The sequence below is a fragment of the Lagenorhynchus albirostris genome, chromosome 10 (genome assembly GCF_949774975.1).
Source record: "Lagenorhynchus albirostris chromosome 10, mLagAlb1.1, whole genome shotgun sequence".
Taxonomy (NCBI): Eukaryota; Metazoa; Chordata; class Mammalia; order Artiodactyla; family Delphinidae; genus Lagenorhynchus; species Lagenorhynchus albirostris.
The window spans coordinates 81,901,993-81,921,662 of NC_083104.1; the positions used below are offsets into that span (position 1 = coordinate 81,901,993).

Consider the following 19,670-nt stretch of genomic DNA (forward strand, 5'->3'; position numbering starts at 1 on the left):
TGAAGAGAGTTCAGGATTTACAATTAGGGAACTGGTTTCAATTTGTCTCTACCTTACATTAGTTGTAGGCAAGTTATGGGCAGAGCTCCGATTCTTTCTATAAAACCTATTTCTGCCTATTGTAGTCAGAATGAAGTGAGATAAGAATGCAAAAGGTCTTCCTAAATTATTCATGTCTTAGTATGACATTTAATGAAATAAATGATATTTATCATCCTCGAACCCTTCAAAGAACTCGGTCAGCCTTCAAGATGGTTAACGGAACAGTTCTGTTTGCCTAGGGATCTTTACTCTTGGAGAATGACCTCAAAATGTCCATCAGGAATGTATTGTCAGAGAGGAAATGACATGACTTCAAGACGAGCTAACTCATAAGAAAATGACTTCCATTGCAATGAGTCCTCGAGCGCCACGCCTACGGGATATTTTCCAAACTGCAGCCTTCAGCCACGACTGCAACCCGCAATCCATTTTCATTTCTCATGAGTCAGCGGACTCCATGTCTGGGACGACCGGGGAAGGACGCTCTGGCCGCACTAGATGCTTGGGGCGACGACTATGGTAAGCCCCTCTATCCGTCGCTGGCGTCCAGACTCTGTGGTCGCAATTTGGAAATCTGCGCGGGAAGTGGGCGGTGCGGTGAAGCGGCAGTGGGTTGTCCTCTGGAGCTGCCCAATCGAGGTGCGCTATTCTGTGCGCCTTCGGCGGCCTCTGATTACAGCCTCAGCCAACTGATCTCAGCCTCCCCGGAGAAGCCGCCCCTTTGAGCTGTAAGGGGGCGGGGACGGGGCGGGGCTCTGGCTGTGCCTCCGAATTGGCGGCTTGCTCTGTCGGCGTGCAGCCGGGCTGTGAAAGACAGCGGCAGGAGCCAATCAGCGAATCGGCCCCCGCCCCGCTCAGGCACTCGCACCACCCCGGTCGCGGCCGTTACTGGTGGCGCGCGCGGGGACTCAAAGTAGGTGAGTTCTGGGGGGCCTCGCCCAAGGCTCCCCGGGTGACATCTTGGTTTTCCCCGGTGGGCGGGAGGGGCGTGCCTTGGGTACGACTGGGCGGAGGATACTTGGAAATTTGCTGCTCGGATTATAATACTCATCCTTACCTGACGCTCCTCCCTGACCTTAGGTATGAAGACACAGGGAGCCGTTGGGCTAGGAGGGAACCCATGGGATGGAGGGAGATCAAAGGTGGTGGCCCATGGATTGGAGACGAGGGTCATGGGTACCAGCTGAGTTCGCCAGTCTTAAGAACGGAGTTAACACTATCTCCATGGAGGTGTCCTACTTTCCCAACCTGTCAACAGTTTCCGTTTAGAGTAGCATCTTTCATACTGTTTTGAGTTTTCATCTTATTTGTTCTTTAATCAGGAGGGCAGAGTTAATTTTACTTTTGGTTCAGGAATGTATCCCGAATACTTACAGCGGTACCAGGTGCGCAATAACTGTTGAATGAATATGATGGACCCTTGGGGAAAAGACACAGTTCTGCCTTGTCCAGTTCTCGGGGGGTGTGAGGCAGAAATGGAATGTAATAGTTACACTATGGTGAGAGCTATCAGGATAAGTACAAGTCCACCAACCACCGTGAAACACTTAGGAACATGGGGAACACCAGAAAGCAGAGAAGACTCCAGGCAAGGCTTTGCTGAGGTAGTGACATTTGAACTGAATTGTAAAGGATGGGTAGGATTTGGACCAGAAAACTATGAGCAAAGGGCTAAGGAGCTGACTAAGGCCTGCAGATGAAAGGGAGCAATGTGTTCAGAGACTGGGGAGAAGGTCCATGTGGCTGAATCATAGGCTTGGGTGAGGTGCGGGTGGGACATACATTTGAGGATATGAGGTTCTGATTGTGGAGGGTCTTGCTAAGGAGTTTAGATTTTATTTTATCCTATGGGCATGGAAATCCATCAAAGAATATTAAACAGAGGAGAGACATTATCTGGGTGGTCCTGGACAAATTCCTTAATCCATCTGTATTGCAGTTTCTTTATCTGAGAAATAGAAAATAATAATAAGGAATTCCCTGGCGCTCCAGTGGTTAGGACTCCGTGCTTCCACTGCAGGGGCCAGGGGTTTGATCCCTGGTCGAGGAACTAAGATCCCACATGCCATGCTGCGTGTCCAAAAGGAAAACAACCAAAAAAAAAAGTAATAATAATAGTTTACAGGGTTCTTGTGATAATTAAATAAGTCAGTGAATATAAAGTATTTAGAACAGTGCTTGACACCTACCAAGCCTCTCTTTTGGCTGTTATGATTTTTTGCAGTTTAGTCTGATCACACTGAGATGATCTGATAAAGTGTAAAAAGCATGGGCTTTGCAGCCAGAAGCACATTTATTCCTACCCTTTTCATTTACCTGCTATGTTATCCTGATTGAATATTTTTAGCCTTAGTGTCCTAAACGCCTGCCTCATGGCTACTATGCCTGATACATAGTTGGTGTTTGGCAAAAGTTATCCCAATAGTGGATAGTGAAATCAATTTAGTGGATTGCAAATCGGCGTTTAAAGAATTGAGAAGAGAAAAAAACAGAATGACAACTATCAGAGTGTTGTATAAAGGCTTAACATTGTTTCTCAAAACATTTGTCTATAAATAAGCATGTGGGGTTTTTTTTGTTTTTTTTAAGATTTATTTATTTATTATTATTTATTTAATTTTGGCTGTGTCGGGTCTTAGTTGCAGCATGCGGGATCTTCATTGAGGCATGCGGGATCTTTCATTGCGGTGCCGGAGCTTCTCTCTAGTTGTACTGTGCGGGTTTTCTCTTCTCTAGTTGTGGCGCGCAGGCTCCAGGGCACGTGGGCTCTGTAGTTTGTGGCACGCAGGCTCTCTAGTTGAGGCGCCCGAGCTTAGTAGTTGTGGCACACAGGTTTAGTTGCCCCGCGACATGTGGGATCTTAGTTCCCTGATCAGGGATCGAACCTGAGTCCCCTGCGTTGGGAGGCAGATTCTTTACCACTGGACCACCAGGGAAGTCCCAAGCATGTGTTTTTGTATGTATTTCTGTACTGGGGACTCTATAATATTTATTTCTTATTCCGTATCATGGTCAAAGATATTTCTTAAATGCTTCAGAAGAATAACAACAGAATGACTGGCAGAAGGGGAAGCATCAGCCTCCATAGCTATCCAGGTTTACAGCAGTTAGCAGTCTCCTCTCTGAGGCTGTGTGTGTGACCCACTGAAAGAGGTGATAATAATGTGTTTTTTCCTCAGATCATGGAAGACACCCAGGTTATTAACTGGGAAGTTGAACAAGAGGAGGAGGTTGAAGAGAGACCCAGTGAATCTTTGGGGTGTAGCCTGGAGCCCCTTGGGCGACTGCGTATCTTCAGTAGTTCCTATGGACCAGAAAAAGGTCAGGGGTTATTGGGTGCTGAAGTACTGGTATTTCTTTTTCTTTTTTTTTTTTTAGGCCTCTTATTTCTGTGGCGAGGTAATTGGAGGCTTGCAAGCTTAGATATGCATCTGGGAGATCTGAAAAAAGGTTTTACTGGGAATGGAGAAGAGGGGGCTGATTGATCTGATTGCTCCAGGCAAGTGCCCTGGACTCAATGGGGTGCCTTTACTTTGGTAGGAGAAGATGAAGGGATTCAGATAAAAATCCAGTGAGGTCTGGAAATGGGTGGTGGTGATGTTTTGCACAACAATGTGAATGTACTTAACGTCACTGAACTGTACACTGAAAAGTTGGCTGAATGGTAAATTTTATGTATATTTTACATAAATGGTAAATTTTATGTATATTTTACAATAGAAAATAATCCAGTGTGGATGGATGGGGTATTGATTATGAATAATGCATTGCATATATTCTTTATTAGCTAGATAATCCTGGGGCCTTTTATTTTTCTAATGCATGGGGGGACCTTGAGTGAGTAGTGAGGTACTTAACAGGAACATTTTCCTAATAGAAGGTCAGGACTCTGGCCTTGGAACCCATATACCTCTCTAATTCTTAGATTTCCCACTATACCTTGGGAAGAATGTGGTAGGCCGAATGCCTGATTGCTCTGTGGCCCTGCCCTATTCATCTATCTCCAAACAACATGCGGTGATTGAAATCTTGGCCTGGGACAAGGCGCCTGTCCTCCGGGATTGTGGAAGCCTCAATGGTACTCAAATCCTGAGGCCTCCTAAGGTCCTGGGCCCTGGGGTGAGTCATCGTTTGAGGGACCGGGAGTTGATTCTCTTTGCTGACTTGCCCTGCCAGTACCATCGCTTGGATGTCCCCCTGCCCTTTGTCTCCCGGGGCCCTCTAACTATAGAGGAGACACCCAGGGTACAGGGAGGAACTCAACCCCACAGGCTTCTGTTGGCTGAGGACTCAGAGGAAGAAGTAGGTAAGTTTGTGTATTGGGAGGGCGGGTGAGGAGATGGGGATCGTGAGTGTAAAACTGTCAACTTACTCCTTTCTACAACTGACAGATTCTCTTTCTGAAAAGTGTGTGGTGAAAGGACCAAGGACCTCCTTTTTGGCAACAGTAGTTCCAGAGAGGTGAGTGCCAAAGGGCCAGACACCTGAGTCCTCTAAAGGAGGAGGAATCAGGGGCTGGAGGATCCATCTCTACGAGAACTTATTACCATGAAAGTCCGGGCTGGGGAACTACACATACTCATTCAATCAACTGAATTTTTATTGAGCACCTCTGATGTGCCAAGTAAAAAACTAACTGCTGGAGATAGAAAAGAAAATACTACCTCATGTCTGCCCTCAAGGAGCTCCTAGTTGAGTGGGGTATCCCTTCTGGGGAAATAGATTCTATAGACTCTCTCTTCTCTTCCCTTCACAGCGATGAAGAGGGACCTTCCTCTGCCCTGGATGTCCCTGGGCCACCTTTTGCCTTCAACTTGAACAGTGACACAGATGAGGAAGAAAGTCAGCAACCAGGAGCAGGGGAGGGCTCCTCAGCTGCCAGAAGAGTCACCGCTGCAGAGACAGAACAGCCTAAACCTGTCACAACTGGAATCCAGCTTGAAAAGGATCAGTGTTCAGTGAAGGAGAAGAACAATGACACGAAAGTTGAGAGGAGCGCGAGGAGTAGGGTGGTTCCAGTTGGAGTGACTCTGGAGAGGAGCCAGCCTGCTGGGGAGGACAGTGACACAGATGTGGACGATGAGCGCGGGCCTCTGAGAAGGCTCACTGGGGTCCATCTGGAAAGGGCCCAGCCTTGTGGCTTCATAGACAGTGATACTGATGTGGAAGAAGAGGGGATCCCTGCGACCCCAGCTGTAGTTCCTGTGAGGAAGAGGCACATCTTCCATGAAGTTGGTACAGAGAGTCCTCGGGCACCTGGCGTGGCACATCAGCAGGAGAGCCCGGCTGGTAGTGATACAGATATAGAGGAGGGGGAGGCCCCCCTGGCTGTCCCTCTGGACAAAAGCCGAGCCTCCGTCGTGATCGATAGCAATACAGATGGCAAGGGGGAAGTCTCAGCAGCGCTCACACTGGCACATCTAAGAGGGAGCCGGGCCGCTGCGTGGAACAGAGATCCAGGGGCAGAAGACGATAGGGCCCAACCGGTGGCCCTTCTGGAGCAAAGCCAAGCCTCTGCTGGGAGAGACAGTGACACAGACGTGAAGGAAAAGGGGCTCCCAGTGGAGAAGACAGGAACTGTTCCCAGGGGTCACACGGGCAAGGCATATTCAGAAAAGAGTCATCCTCCTCTCAGGGACAGTGATACAGAGGTGGCGGAAGAGAAGAGCTCACCAGGGTTCCACCTGGAGAGAAGCCAAGCCTCTGCCACAGTGCATATCAACACACAAGTGGTGGAGGAAGTCCCACCACGGCCAGCTGTTATACTTCTGGAGAAGCATCAAGTACCTGTAGCATGGACACATCAAACAGATGTGGAAGCTGAAGGAGGCCCAGCAAAGCTGCCTGTGGTGTATCCAGAAGAAGCCCAGCCTCCTCTCGCTGGGGACTGTGACCCAGATGCGGAGGAGAACACATCCTTAGCAGCCTCAGCAGTGGCAGATGTAAGAAAGAGCCAGCTTCAGGCAGAAGAAGATACTGGGACAGAGTGGGCTGTAGCCGTTCTTGAACAGGGCAGGGCTTTTATGGCTGGGGCCCAGGGTGGGTCACCCGCGGCCCAAGTGGAGCAGGACCTTCTCCCTGTCTCAAGGAATAACATAGCAGATCTGGTGGTGGACACAGGCACTCCAGGGGAACCCACCCAGCCACAGAGACAGGGGGCCCAGACCCCCACAGAAGGGGAGAGAGAACCACATGTGGATAAGACCATGGACTCTGGAGACAACCACGATGGTTAGTGCTGGCCTTTCTTCCTCCCTTAACCCCTGCAATAAAGAATGCTTCTAGGGTATCTTAGTTCATTTGAGCTGCTACAACAAAATACCATAGACTGGGTAGCTTATAAACAACAGAAGTTTATTTTTCACACTTCTAAAGCCTGGGAAGTCCAAGATACCAGCAGATTCAGTGTCTGGTGAGGCCCCGCTTCCTTCTTCATAGGCAGCCATCTTCTCACTATGTCCTCACGTGGCAGAAGGGCCCAAGGAAGCTCTCTGGAGTGTCTTTTATAAAGGGACTGATCCCATTCACACGGGCTCCACCCTCATGACCTAATCACCTCCCAGAAGCCCCACCTCCTAATACCCTCACATTGGAAATTAGGTTTCAATGTAAGAATTTTGGGGGAGACACAGAGATTCAGTCTGTTGCATGGTGTTGGGGCTGAGGAGGGAATAGTAGAGTAAAAGGAAGGAGTTACGGGTCAGCTGTGATTTTTTAATTATCCTATATTCCTCCCCCACCAGATTCTGAAGATCTGGACCTGCAAGCTACCCAGTGCTTTGTGGAGAGAGAGAATCAGAGCCTGGAAGGTGAGGACATCTGTATCATGTGGATACTGGTACAAACAGGAGCTTGGAGATCAGACTGGTAGTCCTTGAAGTGTGTGAAAGCTGGGACGGTCAGGGTGGGAAACTAAGAATGGGACCCTGGAGTTCTGTGGAGCAGTGCTCAGGCCATGCTTTCTTGTGCAACAGTCTCCAGCATGGAGGATGAACCCACCCAGGCCTTCCTGTTTACTCTGCCCCAAGAGCCTGGCCCTTCCCATTGCAGCTTCCAGGCCACAGGTATAAGAAACTCTCCCCTCCTCTGTGTCCCGAACTTGGCATCCTTATTTCCCCCTCTACACGTTTCTTTTATATTCCTTGACGTTTTGCTGATGTTCCTCCATCTCCTCAGAAAAAAAATGCCATATTAAGTCAGACCCATAGAGCAACTAGTCTAGCATAAGTTTTTAAGAGGCTACTGAGAGAACTTTTATATGAAGGTTTGGGCTTACTTTTTGAGACAAATGTTAAATGTTATGACTATCTTCCTTACTCCCAGCTTTCCTTTAATAACCCATTTAAATTTATTATGCATGAATTTGTCTTCATCTTTTCTCAAGCTATTATCTTTTCAACCTACACTCCTCCCTCTTCTCTCTCTCTCTCTCACTCTGCTTTCAGGTTCCTTGGATGAGCCATGGGAGGTCTTGGCTACACAGCCATTCTGTCCGAGAGAGTCTGAAGCCTCTGAGACCCAGCCCATTGCCACCCACATTGAAGCCCATGCATCTTGCCCCTCTCCACCTACGGCAGCACCACAAGAGCAACATCCAGAGAGTCCAGTTCATGCAGAGCCACTGGGGATTCAAGGCAGAGGGATGCAGACTGTGGAGGAAGACATGGGTACACCAAGAGAGACAGCAGAGAGGGTGACCCCTGAGAGAGGGCCATTGGAGAGGGAAACTGAGAAACTGCCCTCGGAAGGAGAGAGGGAAGATGTGATGGGAGAGGAAGAATCAACGAGGGGGATACAGGACAGAGAACAAAAACAGGTGTTAGCTAGAGATACTCAGAAACAAGAGTCTGACAAAAAAGTAAAAAGTGCAAGTACTGAAAGGGATATGGAGAGTTTGAAGGTAGAAATTGAGACACCCGAGGAAATACAAGAGAAAGAGAGAGAAAAGCAGACTCTTACAAGAGAAATATTTGACAGAGAAGCAGAGAAACCAGTAGCAGAGAGAGAGTGTGAGGCAGGTGGGTTACAAGGGAAGGTACCCAAAGTGATGCTGGACAGAGGCCCACAGACAGGGGAGACAGAAGCGGGGGGCCAGGACCAGAAAGGCCAGGCCTCAGGTTCGACACCAGAGCCTGGAGCGGGGGCGGGAGACCTTCAGGGACTTGCTTCAGACCCCATAGCTTCTGGGAGCCAGTCAGGTGGAGGAAGGGGTGCCCCAGTGAGCCCCAGGAGGCAGCAGAGAGGTAAGTGAAGGTAGAGGGGAGCCTAAGGTGGTACACAGCCCTCATGATAATCAACCGCTAAGTGACTGACTGCTTAGACCTCAGCTACTTGCCTTTCCCTTCTGTCTAGGCTACTTGAATTGCAAGATGCCACCTGCTGAGAAGGCTTCCAGGGTGAGAGCTGCTTTCTGTACCCACCTCCCCACTCCACAGGTCATCTCTGCAATCTCCTCCACTGCCCCTTCCCCTGACCTTGCTTTCATTTACTCCTTTCCCCATACGTTTAACTTTTCTTCCATTTTCACTGCTCCTTAGTTGGCTTCTTGGTTGGCTCCTTAGTTGGCTTCTATCCGTTTACTTTGACACCTGTTGTTTTCCATATCTGTTCCCCAAGTTCTGTCTCCCTCCCTGACTCAGAAAGCTCCTTTTTCAAGCCCCTTTCCTCTTTCTCCTAACCGTCCTCTTTATTAGCGTCATCCATACATGGAGAATGCTGTACTGGCATTCTGGGGAGAGGTCTCTGGGAAGGAGGGAATTCCCAGTCTAATGGAACAGACAGAAAGAGAGATGCCACGAGTACACTCTATAAACAAGGATCAAGAACAGTATCCAAGTCCTGTCTCTCTTCTCTCTGTCTCCTCCTCCCTCACTGGCTTCCATTTCTCCCCAGGGTGATCAGGAATCCCCAGATGCTTGTCGGCCTCCTGCACTGCAGGAGGCTTCAGCGCCTCTCCAAAACCCCCTCATCTCTCAGAGCCAGAAACATCCTGCCCCTCAGTCCCTCCTTTCGCCCTCTCCACCTCCTTTAGAACCGCCCATTCCCAGGACCAGACAAAATGAGAGTCAGGAAGCTCTGGAGACTCCCTTTTCCTCAGAGCTGGACTCTCTTCACCCAAAACCCAAAGTCAAGCCCCAAGGGTCCTCTCCAGTTTCTTCTGTACCCCTTGAGCCCCACCCTACCGCCTCCACAGACCAGCTTGTCACCCCCAAGCCCACATCTCGGGCCACTCGGGGCAGGACACTTAGGTCCTCTGTCAAAACCCCTGAACAAAATGTCTCCACAGCCCCTGAGCTCCAGGCTTCTGCCCACACAGACCAGGCTGTCACCCCCAAACCCACATCTCGGGCCACTCGGGGCAGGACACAGAGGGCTTCTGTCAAGACTCCCAAACCAGTTATCTCCACAGCCCCTGAGCCCCAGCCTTCCACTCCCACAGACCAGCCTGTCACCCCCAAACTCACATCTCGGGCCACTCGGGGCAGGACACAGAGGGCTTCTGTCAAGACTCCCAAACCAGTTATCGCCACAGCCCCTGCGCCCCAGCCTTCCACTCCCACAGACCAGCCTGTCACCCCCGAACCCACATCTCAGGCCACTCGGGGCCGGACACAGAGGGCTTCTGTCAAGGCTCCCGAACCAGTTATCTCCACAGCCCCTGAGCCCCAGCCTTCCACTCCCACAGACCAGCCTGTCACCCCCAAACCCACATCTCGGGCCACTCGGGGCAGGACACAGAGGGCTTCTGTCAAGACTCCCGAACCAGTTATCTCCACAGCCCCTGAGCCCCAGCCTTCCACTCCCACAGACCCGCCTGTCACCCCCAAACCCACATCTCGGGCCACTCGGGACAGGACACAGAGGGCTTCTGTCAAGACTCCCGAACCAGTTATCTCCACAGCCCCTGAGCCCCAGCCTTCCACTCCCACAGACCAACCTGTCACCCCCAAACCCACATCTCGGGCCACTTGGGGCAGGACACAGAGGGCTTCTGTCAAGGCTCCCGAACCAGTTATCTCCACAGCCCCTGAGCCCCAGCCTTCCACTCCCACAGACCAGCCTGTCATCCCCAAACCCACATCTCGGGCCACTCGGGGCAGGACACAGAGGGCTTCTGTCAAGACTCCCGAACCAGTTATCGCCACAGCCCCTGCGCCCCAGCCTTCCACTCCCACAGACCAGCCTGTCACCCCCGAACCCACATCTCAGGCCACTCGGGGCAGGACACAGAGGGCTTCTGTCAAGACTCCCGAACCAGTTATCTCCACAGCCCCTGAGCCCCAGCCTTCCACTCCCACAGACCAGCCTGTCACCCCCAAACCCACATCTCGGGCCACTCGGGGCAGGACACTTAGGTCCTCTGTCAAAACCCCTGAACAAAATGTCCCCACAGCCCCTGAGCTCCAGCCTTCTGCCCACACAGACCAGCCTGTCACCCCCAAACCCACATCTCGGGCCCCTCAGGGCAGGACACTTAGGTCATCTGCTAAGGCCCCTGAACCAGTTGTCCCCATAACTCCTGAGCCCCAGCCTTCCACCTCTAAAGACCAGTCTCTCACCCCTGAGCCCACATCTCAGGCCACTCGGGGCAGGACACAAAGGTCCTCTGTCAAGACATCCCAGCCAACTGAACCCACAGCTCCTGACCTTGAACCTTCGTCCCCCACAGAGCAGCCTGTCACCCCCAAAGTCATAGCTCAGGGTGGTCAGAGCAGGACACTAAGGTCTTCTACAGTAAGTGCTGTGCCAGTTCCTGCCGCCCCTGAATCCCACTCTCCAGTGCCCACAGGAGAGCCTGTTCCCCCTGAGCCCATGCCTGAAGCCAATTGCAGCAGGAGGCCAGGGGCCACTAGGAAACATGGGTCTCTCACAGCTCACGTTCATGAACCCTACTCTGCACCCTCCGAACCTAACTCCCAGTCTTCAAGGAACCAGAGACGAGGGGCAGTGAGAGCAGCCGAGTCCCTTAGCACCATTCCTGAGCCTGCCTTTGCCCAGCTTCCCGAGGCACCCACTCGTGCTCCCCAGATCCCAAAGGGGGAGGCAGCAGATAGATCTGGCTTCACCCCAGAGCCCCAGCCTGAGGCCTCTCAAAATCGCAAGAGGCCTTTAGCTACTGCGGACTCACCTCCACTTCAAAAACGGCTCCAAAGAGAAGCTCCCCAGAAGACAGCATTCCTCAAGGAAGAAGAAGAAAATCCTGCAGCGAAGCTGAGGAAGGAAGAGGTGAGGAGGGGGCTGGAGTCACCTAGTTTGGAAAGAGCTTGGGGGCTTGGAAACTCCCACCAAGTTCTCTCTCAACCCCAGGATGTAGTGATTCCAGGACCAGGCAAGAGAAAGAGAGAGCAGACAGAGGAGGAGCCCCGGGAAATACCAAGCCGCAGCCTGCGACGGACCAAACCTCTCCAAGAGTCCACGGCCCCCAAAGTAGGAGAGAAGGGCCCTGGGGCTTTGTGGGAGATGGAGATGTGGTAGGACGGGAGGAGACCCAGCGGATTTGGGAGCCGGGTGCCGATGGCGCTGGCTGCCATGACCAGCTCTGGCTAACCCCCTTCACAGGTGCTCTTCACAGGCGTGGTGGATGCTCATGGAGAGCGGGCAGTGCTGGCCCTGGGGGGCAGTCTGGCCAGCTCAGTGGCTGAGGCTTCCCACCTGGTGACAGATCGGATCCGCCGGACAGTCAAGTTCCTGTGTGCCCTGGGGCGGGGCATCCCCATCCTCTCCCTGGACTGGCTGCGCCAGGTGAGAGGCCAGGAGATGATGACAGACCCGTAGAGATAGTGGCGGGAGAAGGCTGCTCACATGGGTCTGTAGAAAGCGGTGGGAGGAACGTGGGTACAGGAAGACGAGGTTAGTGAAGCAGAAGGCTTAATTCTGAAAACATTTCGTGAGCTCCCTGTAAACACTAGAAAGAAGAGCTGGGTGAAGGGCTGGGCTGAGCTTTGATGCTGACTGTTACCGTCCTTAGTCCCACAAGGCAGGTTGCTTCTTGCCCCCGGCTGAATATGTGGTGGCTGATCCTGAGCAGGAGAAGAACTTTGGCTTCAGCCTTCGGGAGGCCCTGAGCCGGGCTCGGGAGCGAAGGCTGCTGGAGGTGAGAGGCCATCTTCTGCCCCACACTTCAGCTGTTGCCCAGCGGTCCACGGCCTCTCAGTGCATCATCTACTGTCTCCACCGTTCTCTTCCTCCTAGGGCTACGAGATTCACGTGACCCCAGGAGTCCAGCCACCACCACCTCAGATGGGAGAGATCATCAGCTGCTGTGGAGGCACCGTCCTACCCAGCATGCCCCGGTCCTATAAGGTAGGGGTGGTGTGTTCAGGATCTGGTGAGGTGGTAGTTAGAGAGGTGGCTGGAATGGGAACAGGTTAGAGGGAAAATGGAGGTACAGATGGGAACACGGAGTAGTGAGAGGCTGGGGGAAGACCTCTGGTATAGAGAGGGATAGAGAAGGAAGAGGTCTGCTGATACCAAATGGACTTATTTTTATTTTTGTATATACAATTTTTTGAAATATACACAAAGGGAGAGGGAATATGTAGCGAACTTCCATATACCAATCACTCAGATTCAACAGGTTAATTTAGATTTTGCTGCATTTGCTCTATTCCTTTTTTTTTCCCTTTTTCTTTCATTTTCTTTGCTGAAATTTTTAAGGGAAACTGCAAAGGTCATTATTATTTTTTCTTACATATTTAAAATATACATCTCTAAGAAATATGTACATTTCTTACATAATCACATGCCGTTATTGGTCAATAACAAAATTAACAATTGTTTCCTGGTCACTTCGTCTTACTCCATTAATCAAATTTCTCGAGTCATCTGAAAATGTCTTTTTACAGTTCAAATCAGGACTCAAACAAGGTCCATGTATCCCCACAATTGCGCTGTATCTCTTAATTTTCTTTTACTCTAGAGCATACCCCCCAACCCACCTAGCCTTTTTCCTGCCATTGACTTCCTGCAGAAACTAGGTCACTTGTCCTTTAGAATGTTCCACAGTCTGGATTTTTCTGTTTGCTCCCTTGTTGTGTCATTTATCTTGTTTTCCTATCTTTTATATTTCCTGTAAATCGTAGTTAACTTTAAAAGGTTGAACAAATTCAGGTTCAACTTTTCTGGCAAGAGTTCTTCATAGACAGTGTGTGTCATATGGCTTCCCGTCAGGAGGTACTGTTTTTGTGCTGCTAAGACTGATTAGTGGGTCCCGAACCTATTTCTAGGATTCTTTTTCACCCCTGGCTTTCTGTTTTCTCTTTCTTCCAGCCTCAGAGAGTTGTGATCACATGTTCCCAGGACTTCCCTCGATGTGCCATTCCATTTCGGGTTGGGCTGCCCATCCTCTCACCTGAGTTCCTGCTCACAGGAGTACTAAAGCAGGAAGCCAAGCCAGAGGCCTTTGTCCTCTCCAGTTTGGAAGTGTCATCCACCTGAAAACCCCACCCCAGTATGCTTTTCCTCCCAGACCAATATATAAAGTGTTAGAAATATTTGGAAGAAAGAACTTAGGGCTTTAGAAAGGATTGGGGTGTACTGATCTGATTTGTCTTGGAACATGGGTGGGGCTGAAAAGCTTGCTGGTAAACAAACACAGGGAGATTGGGAGCCACAGTTTTCTTAAATGGCCTCTTAAAGTCGGTCAATCCTGTGCTCAGATATCTTAAGTCGCCGCTCACATTTAGCCGGACTGATGTGCTTATTGCTGTATGGCGCGCACAGTGTCCTGCTTCCTGTTTGGAAACCATTTGTTTCTCCTCTTCTTTTCTTACTGGGATTCTTACCCTGCAAAAGATAGTGGAAACAATTTTAGTGTCCAGAACTTGAAAGAATGCTTGGAGTGAGTAAATTTGAGGGTGGAGTTATGGAATGCTACTAAAATATTTTCCCCTCTCCTTGCCCCATCTCGTTAGAAGCATCCTTTAGCTTTGACGTTGAGCAAATCTCTGCCCTTTTTTTTTTTCCTGGCCTGCTTTTCCAGTATTTATAAAGTTAGCTTAGGCTTAACCTCTGTGATAAATAAATATTCACTATGTGCCTTATGGTATAGTACAGTTTTATTTTGTAAATTTTAGAAGTTGGTTGATTACAAGGATGTAGAGAAATTGGAACCCATCTACATTGCTCATGGGAATGTAAAATGATTCATCCACTGTGATAAGCAGTTTGACAGCTTCTCAAAAAGGTAATTATAGAATTACCATATGACGCAGCAATTCTACTCATAGGTATATAGCCAAAAGAATTAAAACAGATGTTCAGACAAATACTTGTATACAAATGTTCACATCAACACTTTCACAAGAGCCGAAAGATGAAAACACCACAAATGTTCATCAGCAGATGAATGGATAAACAAGTTGTGGCATATCCATACAATGGAATATTATTCAGCCATAAAAGGGGATGAGGTACTAATTGTGCTACGGTGTTTTGAGGATGAATCTCAAAAGCATTATGCTAAGTAAAAGAAGCCAGACACAAAAGGTCACATTGTATGACTCCACCTGTAGGAAATACACAGAATAGGTAAATCCATAGAGACAGTAGATGGTGGTTGGCAGGGCTGGCAGGGAGAGGAAATGGGGAATGACTGCCTAATGGGTGCAGGGTTTTATTTTGGGGTGAAGAGAAAATGCTTTGGAACTAGACAGAGGTGGTGGTTGCACACATTATGAATGTACTAAATGACACTGGACTGTTCTCTTTAAAGTGGTTAATTTCATGTTATGTGAATTTCACTTCAATTTAAAAAAATACTGATTAGTTTTGGGCACTTTTCTGCAGGTAAGTTATACTTAAGTTTGGAAAACTTTGGTGTAGTAGAAACAGCATGAGCTTTGCCAAACACTGTGCTGGCTTTTAGACATACCTGATCTCACAATATATATTAAGCATAGCCATAGTGGGTGTGGCACACAGTAGGACCCAGATAAATATTAGTCCCCTTGCACTGCTCAAAGCCTTGTACTTTGTGAAGCTGCCTGTGTCCTTGAGGTCCACTGGATTCCTTACAGTACCTGCTGTCTCTATAGCCCCACTTAGCACTCATGTGCACACCCACTTCATGACTGGTACAATTTAAGTGCCCCGATTTAAATTTCTAGAGAAGAGAGATCTTTTCTTACACTTCCAATGAACCCTACAGCTCATAGCACATTGTGTAATAAATGTCTCTGTCAGTCAGGATCCTAAGAGGAAACTATGGCACAGTCAAATTAGGATAATTTGGAGAGAGTTTAATGAAGTGAAAATTATAAGTAGGCCGAGTGTAGAGAAATCACTAAGAATATTGCCAGTACCCACAGCTCTGTTGTGGCCACCTGTAAACCCAAAAGGTTGAGAGGAGGGAACAGTTACACAGAAAGGCTTCCCTCAAATGCTGTGATTTTCTTTGATGTAGTCCATTCAGGACAACTTCCTGAGGCAGAAAGCAGGATGGAGAGTGAATCAGGAGGGAAAACATAATGATGTCTGGTACAGTATAAAATAGCACTGATTCAGAGGAGAATGGGAATACTAAGCCTCCGGGAGGGGAAGGAATGTAGAGCCTGTGGGATGCTGTTTGGCAATTTTGTCATCCCTGAGCCCACAGGACTAGCAGCTCCTTAATTCTTATCTTGGGAAATTTTCTTGATCTCTTTAGGCCTATGTTTCTTCTATCTATTAGCTGAGGGAATTAGCTTCATGATCTCTAAGTTCCTTACTATGGTCATAGCTACTGTGACCAGGTCCTTAGCTACATGATCTTTAATGGAGAAAAACCTTACTTTACTTTGATTTTTAGATGTGAATGTTAGTCTTGTAGGTATTACAAACAGGTCTGTAGGGAAAATTTTGGACAAAAGATCTTAGTGCTTTCTGACTAGTAAGTGGAGTCTAATATGAGGTTGTATAGGTAGTTAATTATCACAAGCTTGGATAAAATTAACATACTACAAAGTTTACAACTGTAATAAAGTTTTCTATCACAAATATTTTAACATATTGTTACTCTCATGTTTACAAAGTAACAGCCTTTGGCATTAATAGAACAAATCTTTCAGTGTTACAGACAAGTTCTCTCCCCTTAGCAAGTAGAGAGGCAACAAATCAGCTTTATAATAAATTACAGACTAAGCGTTTGTGGTAAAATAGTCACTCTTTTTCATCTAACAAGCTGTAATGGATGATTCAGAGCTTTGGGTTCTCCGCCTGGGTCAACAGTCTTCCGTTCTCTCACCGTTCATTATTAAAGTGTTAGCTGAGGCTTTGTAACCTCTGACTCTGGCTGTTTTCTAGTCAAAGCTGTTAAAGGAAGGGGGGATCATAATGCCGTTTCTGCAAGAACCCTGCAAGAGAAGAACTGTCTTCGTTTTAGATGCGAAAACTAGCCCAGCTGCGATTCAAACCACGTGCATGACTGAACAACCGCTGCCCTTCTCACCTCTCACTTGGGATTCTAACATTCCCTTCTGTGACGCGGAGATCGCAGACCGGGGAAAGGCACTTAAGGATCAGCCCTGAAGCTCTGTGAGAGAGAGCCGCGCGCGCCGGCCGGAAGCCTGGGCGTCGGTGCGCGGGAGCCCCGCCCTCCTGGGCAGGGTCCCAGGCGGGAGGCGGGGTCGGGGCGGAGCCTGCGGCCGCGGGAATCCCAAAACCGCCCCTTTCCCCACCCCTCCATTTCTCGCCATGGCCCCTGCACTGCTCCTCGTCCCTGCTGCCCTCGCCTCTTTCATCCTGGCCTTTGGCACTGGAGTGGAGTTCGTGCGCTTTACCTCCCTTCGGCCACTTCTTGGAGGAATCTCGGAGTCTGGTGGTCCGGGTGAGCGGGAGGGACCGAGGATGAGCTCTGGGGTAGGAAGGTGGAGCCGGAGCAGAGGGAGCGGGGGCGGGGCTTGGAGACAAATGACAGGGGAAGTCCAGGAGAGGGAACTAGAACCGTGAAAGCCGCCGAGACGCTGCAGGGGACACCAAGGGCTAAATTAGCAACTCAGGGATTAGCGGTTTGGAGAGGCGGGAGAGTGAGGACTGAGGGGGAGAGAGGGCGATAAGCAGAGTATTCTAAGGAAAGGCTTAGTAAGGAGGACTATGGAGAGTGTTATAAAGAGGGAGCATTTGGAGAACCGAAACAAGAAGGGCACTCCAGCCATGCCTTTCGTGACTGACCAGCATGAATCCTCTTCCCCAGCTCTGAAGGAGGCCTGGGGAAGAGGGAAGAAACAGGGAATAGAAAAGTGAGGTGGGCAAAGCCTAGAGAGGAAGCATTAAGGCTCTTGAAAGCATTAAGGGACATGGCCTGGGGTCCCAAGAAGAGATAAGAGTAGGGAGTTTTTCCCACAGTCTTCTTGATCTTTTGTCCCTTTCTCCAACTCCCGCTAGATGCCCGCCAGGGATGGCTGGCTGCCCTGCAGGACCAAAGCATTCTTGTCCCCCTGGCTTGGGATCTGGGGCTCCTGCTACTATTTGTGGGGCAGCACAGCCTCATGGCAACTGAGACAGTGAAGTCATGGATGTCCCGGTACTTCGGGGTCCTTCAGAGGTCTCTGTACGTGGCATGCACTGCCCTGGCCTTGCAGGTATGAAGCCCTGGCAGCTGAGTCCTCAAGGGAAACAGTCTGTGGGAAGGATTCCGTCGACTGGAGAGGCAAGGACCTTAGGCTTCTGATAAAACATGGGTTTAGGAGGAGAACTAAGGGTGTTCAGGACTGTAATCTCAGCTCCCATTCCTCCACAGTACATATCCTACTTTTTATCAAGAATGGTGTACTGCTTGTCATTCCCCGAGCATGATATGTGCATTCTCACCGTTGCAACTTTGTTCACGTTGTCCTGCTTGAGATTCCCTTGTTAACTCCTCTTCAGTCCTATCCTTCTTCAAAAGCACTTCCCTAGGTCACAAGAGAATGCTTCCCAGTTAGTACTCATCTGTTTCTCAGTGGGTGCTTGGCCTAGGCTACTTTGTGTACCTATCTGGTGACTCTCATCCATTCTTTAAGTCCTCAGAGTAGAGACAAGTCATTCTTACATACTTGGGACCCCACCCAGCACCCTCCACATGTTGAACATGCTCAGGTAGAGGCGGGGAGAGCAGCTGGCCAGCCTGGGATGGGGGCAGCCTCTGGGTCTAGGTCTTTCAAGGGTGGGCTGCTGGGATACCCAGTCCCTCATCCTCCTTCAGCTGGTGATGCGGTACTGGGAGCCCGTGCCCAGGGGCCCCGTGTTGTGGGAGGCTCGGGCCGAGCCATGGGCCACTTGGGTGCCCCTCCTCTGCTTTGTGCTCCACGTCATTTCCTGGCTCCTCATCTTCAGCATCCTTCTCGTCTTTGACTACGCAGAGCTCATGGGCCTCAAACAGGTGAGGCTCCCAGATCCCTACCCCAAACCTCAGATCCTTTCTAGAATACCTCTTTCCCCTCCAAGGATGTCCCTCCTCCTCCCCTACTCTTCCACCTGCCTCTTGCTTTTGACTCCCTCACCTCCCTTTCTTGTAAGATAGTCTCCCCTTAGCCCTCCCTCAAAGGCCAGAAACCATGGGCTTCCTGGGCCTGGGGAAGTTTCATGGACCAGAGATGAGGGTCAGGGACCCCAGTCTCAGAAGGGTGGTTCCTGGGCCTGCGTTATAGAAGGAGGGTGCCTGGAAGGGGAGGAAAGAGGCAGCTAAGTTGCGACAAGGGCTTGACTCCATTTCTAAGCCATTCTCCCTCTCTTAGGTGTACTACCATGTGCTGGGGCTGGGCGAGCCTCTGGCCCTGAAGTCTCCCCGGGCTCTGAGACTCTTCTCCCACCTGCGCCACCCAGTGTGTGTGGAGCTGCTGACTGTGCTATGGGTGGTGCCCACCCTGGGCACTGACCGCCTCCTCCTTGCTCTCCTCCTTACCCTCTACCTGGGCCTGGCTCACGGACTGGACCAGCAAGATCTCCGCTACCTCCGGGCCCAGCTGCAAAGAAAACTCCACCTGCTCTCCCGGCCCCAGGACGGGGAGGCCGAGTGAGGGGCTAACCCTCGTTCCAAGCCCTGTACTTCCTTTTCCCCTCCAATTCCAAATCCCCTTAACATCCAGGCCTTGGCTGCTTCAGACCAGAGGCCCAAATCCATGGACTGAAGGAGCTGTCCCTTCCCTTGCTTGAGCCTCCACTCCTTGGGTCCAGCTCCATATCTTAAATTATGAGTTTCAGCCATTGGACTCCAAGGGCCGCTTCTCACCAGCCAGGAAGAGGGAGTGGGGAACTTATCTGTCTCCTCAGAGTTTAGGGCTTGACCCTCCATTAACAACCTCCTCACAAGGAGAAGGGTCTGGCCTGAACACTCCCCTGGTCCTATTTCTGGCCTCTGTGCCTCAAGGATCCTCTTCTCCACGTCTAGCTCCCCTCCTAGGAGCTGGACCAAGGTCCGCAAGTTTGACGATAGTGGCTGCCCCATCAGGCTCCACACCTTGCAGCTGCAGCCCAGCCCCACTGTCTGGCCTTTCCAGCTCCCTAGGCCCTGCCCCTGGGCTCCAGACTCATGAACCTAGTTGAGCAGATATTTCTGCTCTTAATTCGGGTGACTAAGGGCTCCCTGCTCTCCCGAGTAACTCGCGCTACAGGAAAATAAAATTCAGCCTGGTTTTTCTACGTGTAGCATGCAGTCTGTCAGTGTCTCTCAA

The 19,670-nt window shown here is 50.1% G+C and overlaps 2 protein-coding genes across 7 annotated transcripts; both read left to right on the forward strand.

Moving 5' to 3' along the window:
* The first annotated feature begins 443 nt into the window (after positions 1-443).
* MDC1 (mediator of DNA damage checkpoint 1) lies at positions 444-14,084 on the forward strand. Of its 4 annotated transcripts, none has more exons than XM_060163366.1 (15): positions 444-561; positions 3,222-3,363; positions 3,968-4,348; positions 4,434-4,503; positions 4,799-6,273; positions 6,786-6,851; positions 7,017-7,106; positions 7,488-8,285; positions 8,395-8,438; positions 8,935-11,268; positions 11,350-11,469; positions 11,602-11,784; positions 12,011-12,136; positions 12,235-12,345; positions 13,312-14,084. In XM_060163366.1, exons 1-15 carry the CDS (start codon positions 541-543, stop codon positions 13,477-13,479), a joined length of 6,129 nt encoding a protein of 2,042 aa, XP_060019349.1. In that variant the 5' UTR covers positions 444-540; the 3' UTR covers positions 13,480-14,084. The 4 variants fall into 4 exon arrangements, with proteins under 4 accessions (XP_060019349.1, XP_060019351.1, XP_060019352.1 ...); XM_060163368.1 differs by having other exon boundaries at positions 445-561; positions 7,488-8,060; XM_060163369.1 differs by having other exon boundaries at positions 446-561; positions 7,488-7,709.
* A 709-nt stretch (positions 14,085-14,793) lies between these two features.
* NRM (nurim) lies at positions 14,794-19,638 on the forward strand. 3 transcript variants are annotated; one of them, XM_060163375.1, is made up of 4 exons: positions 14,795-16,846; positions 17,404-17,600; positions 18,185-18,379; positions 18,735-19,638. In XM_060163375.1, the coding sequence occupies exons 1-4, from the start codon at positions 16,714-16,716 to the stop codon at positions 19,014-19,016; spliced, it is 807 nt and encodes a 268-aa protein (XP_060019358.1). In that variant the 5' UTR covers positions 14,795-16,713; the 3' UTR covers positions 19,017-19,638. The 3 variants fall into 3 exon arrangements, with proteins under 3 accessions (XP_060019360.1, XP_060019358.1, XP_060019359.1); XM_060163376.1 differs by having other exon boundaries at positions 14,804-16,846; positions 18,203-18,379; XM_060163377.1 differs by lacking the exon at positions 18,185-18,379 and having other exon boundaries at positions 14,794-16,846.
* The last annotated feature ends 32 nt before the right edge of the window (positions 19,639-19,670 follow it).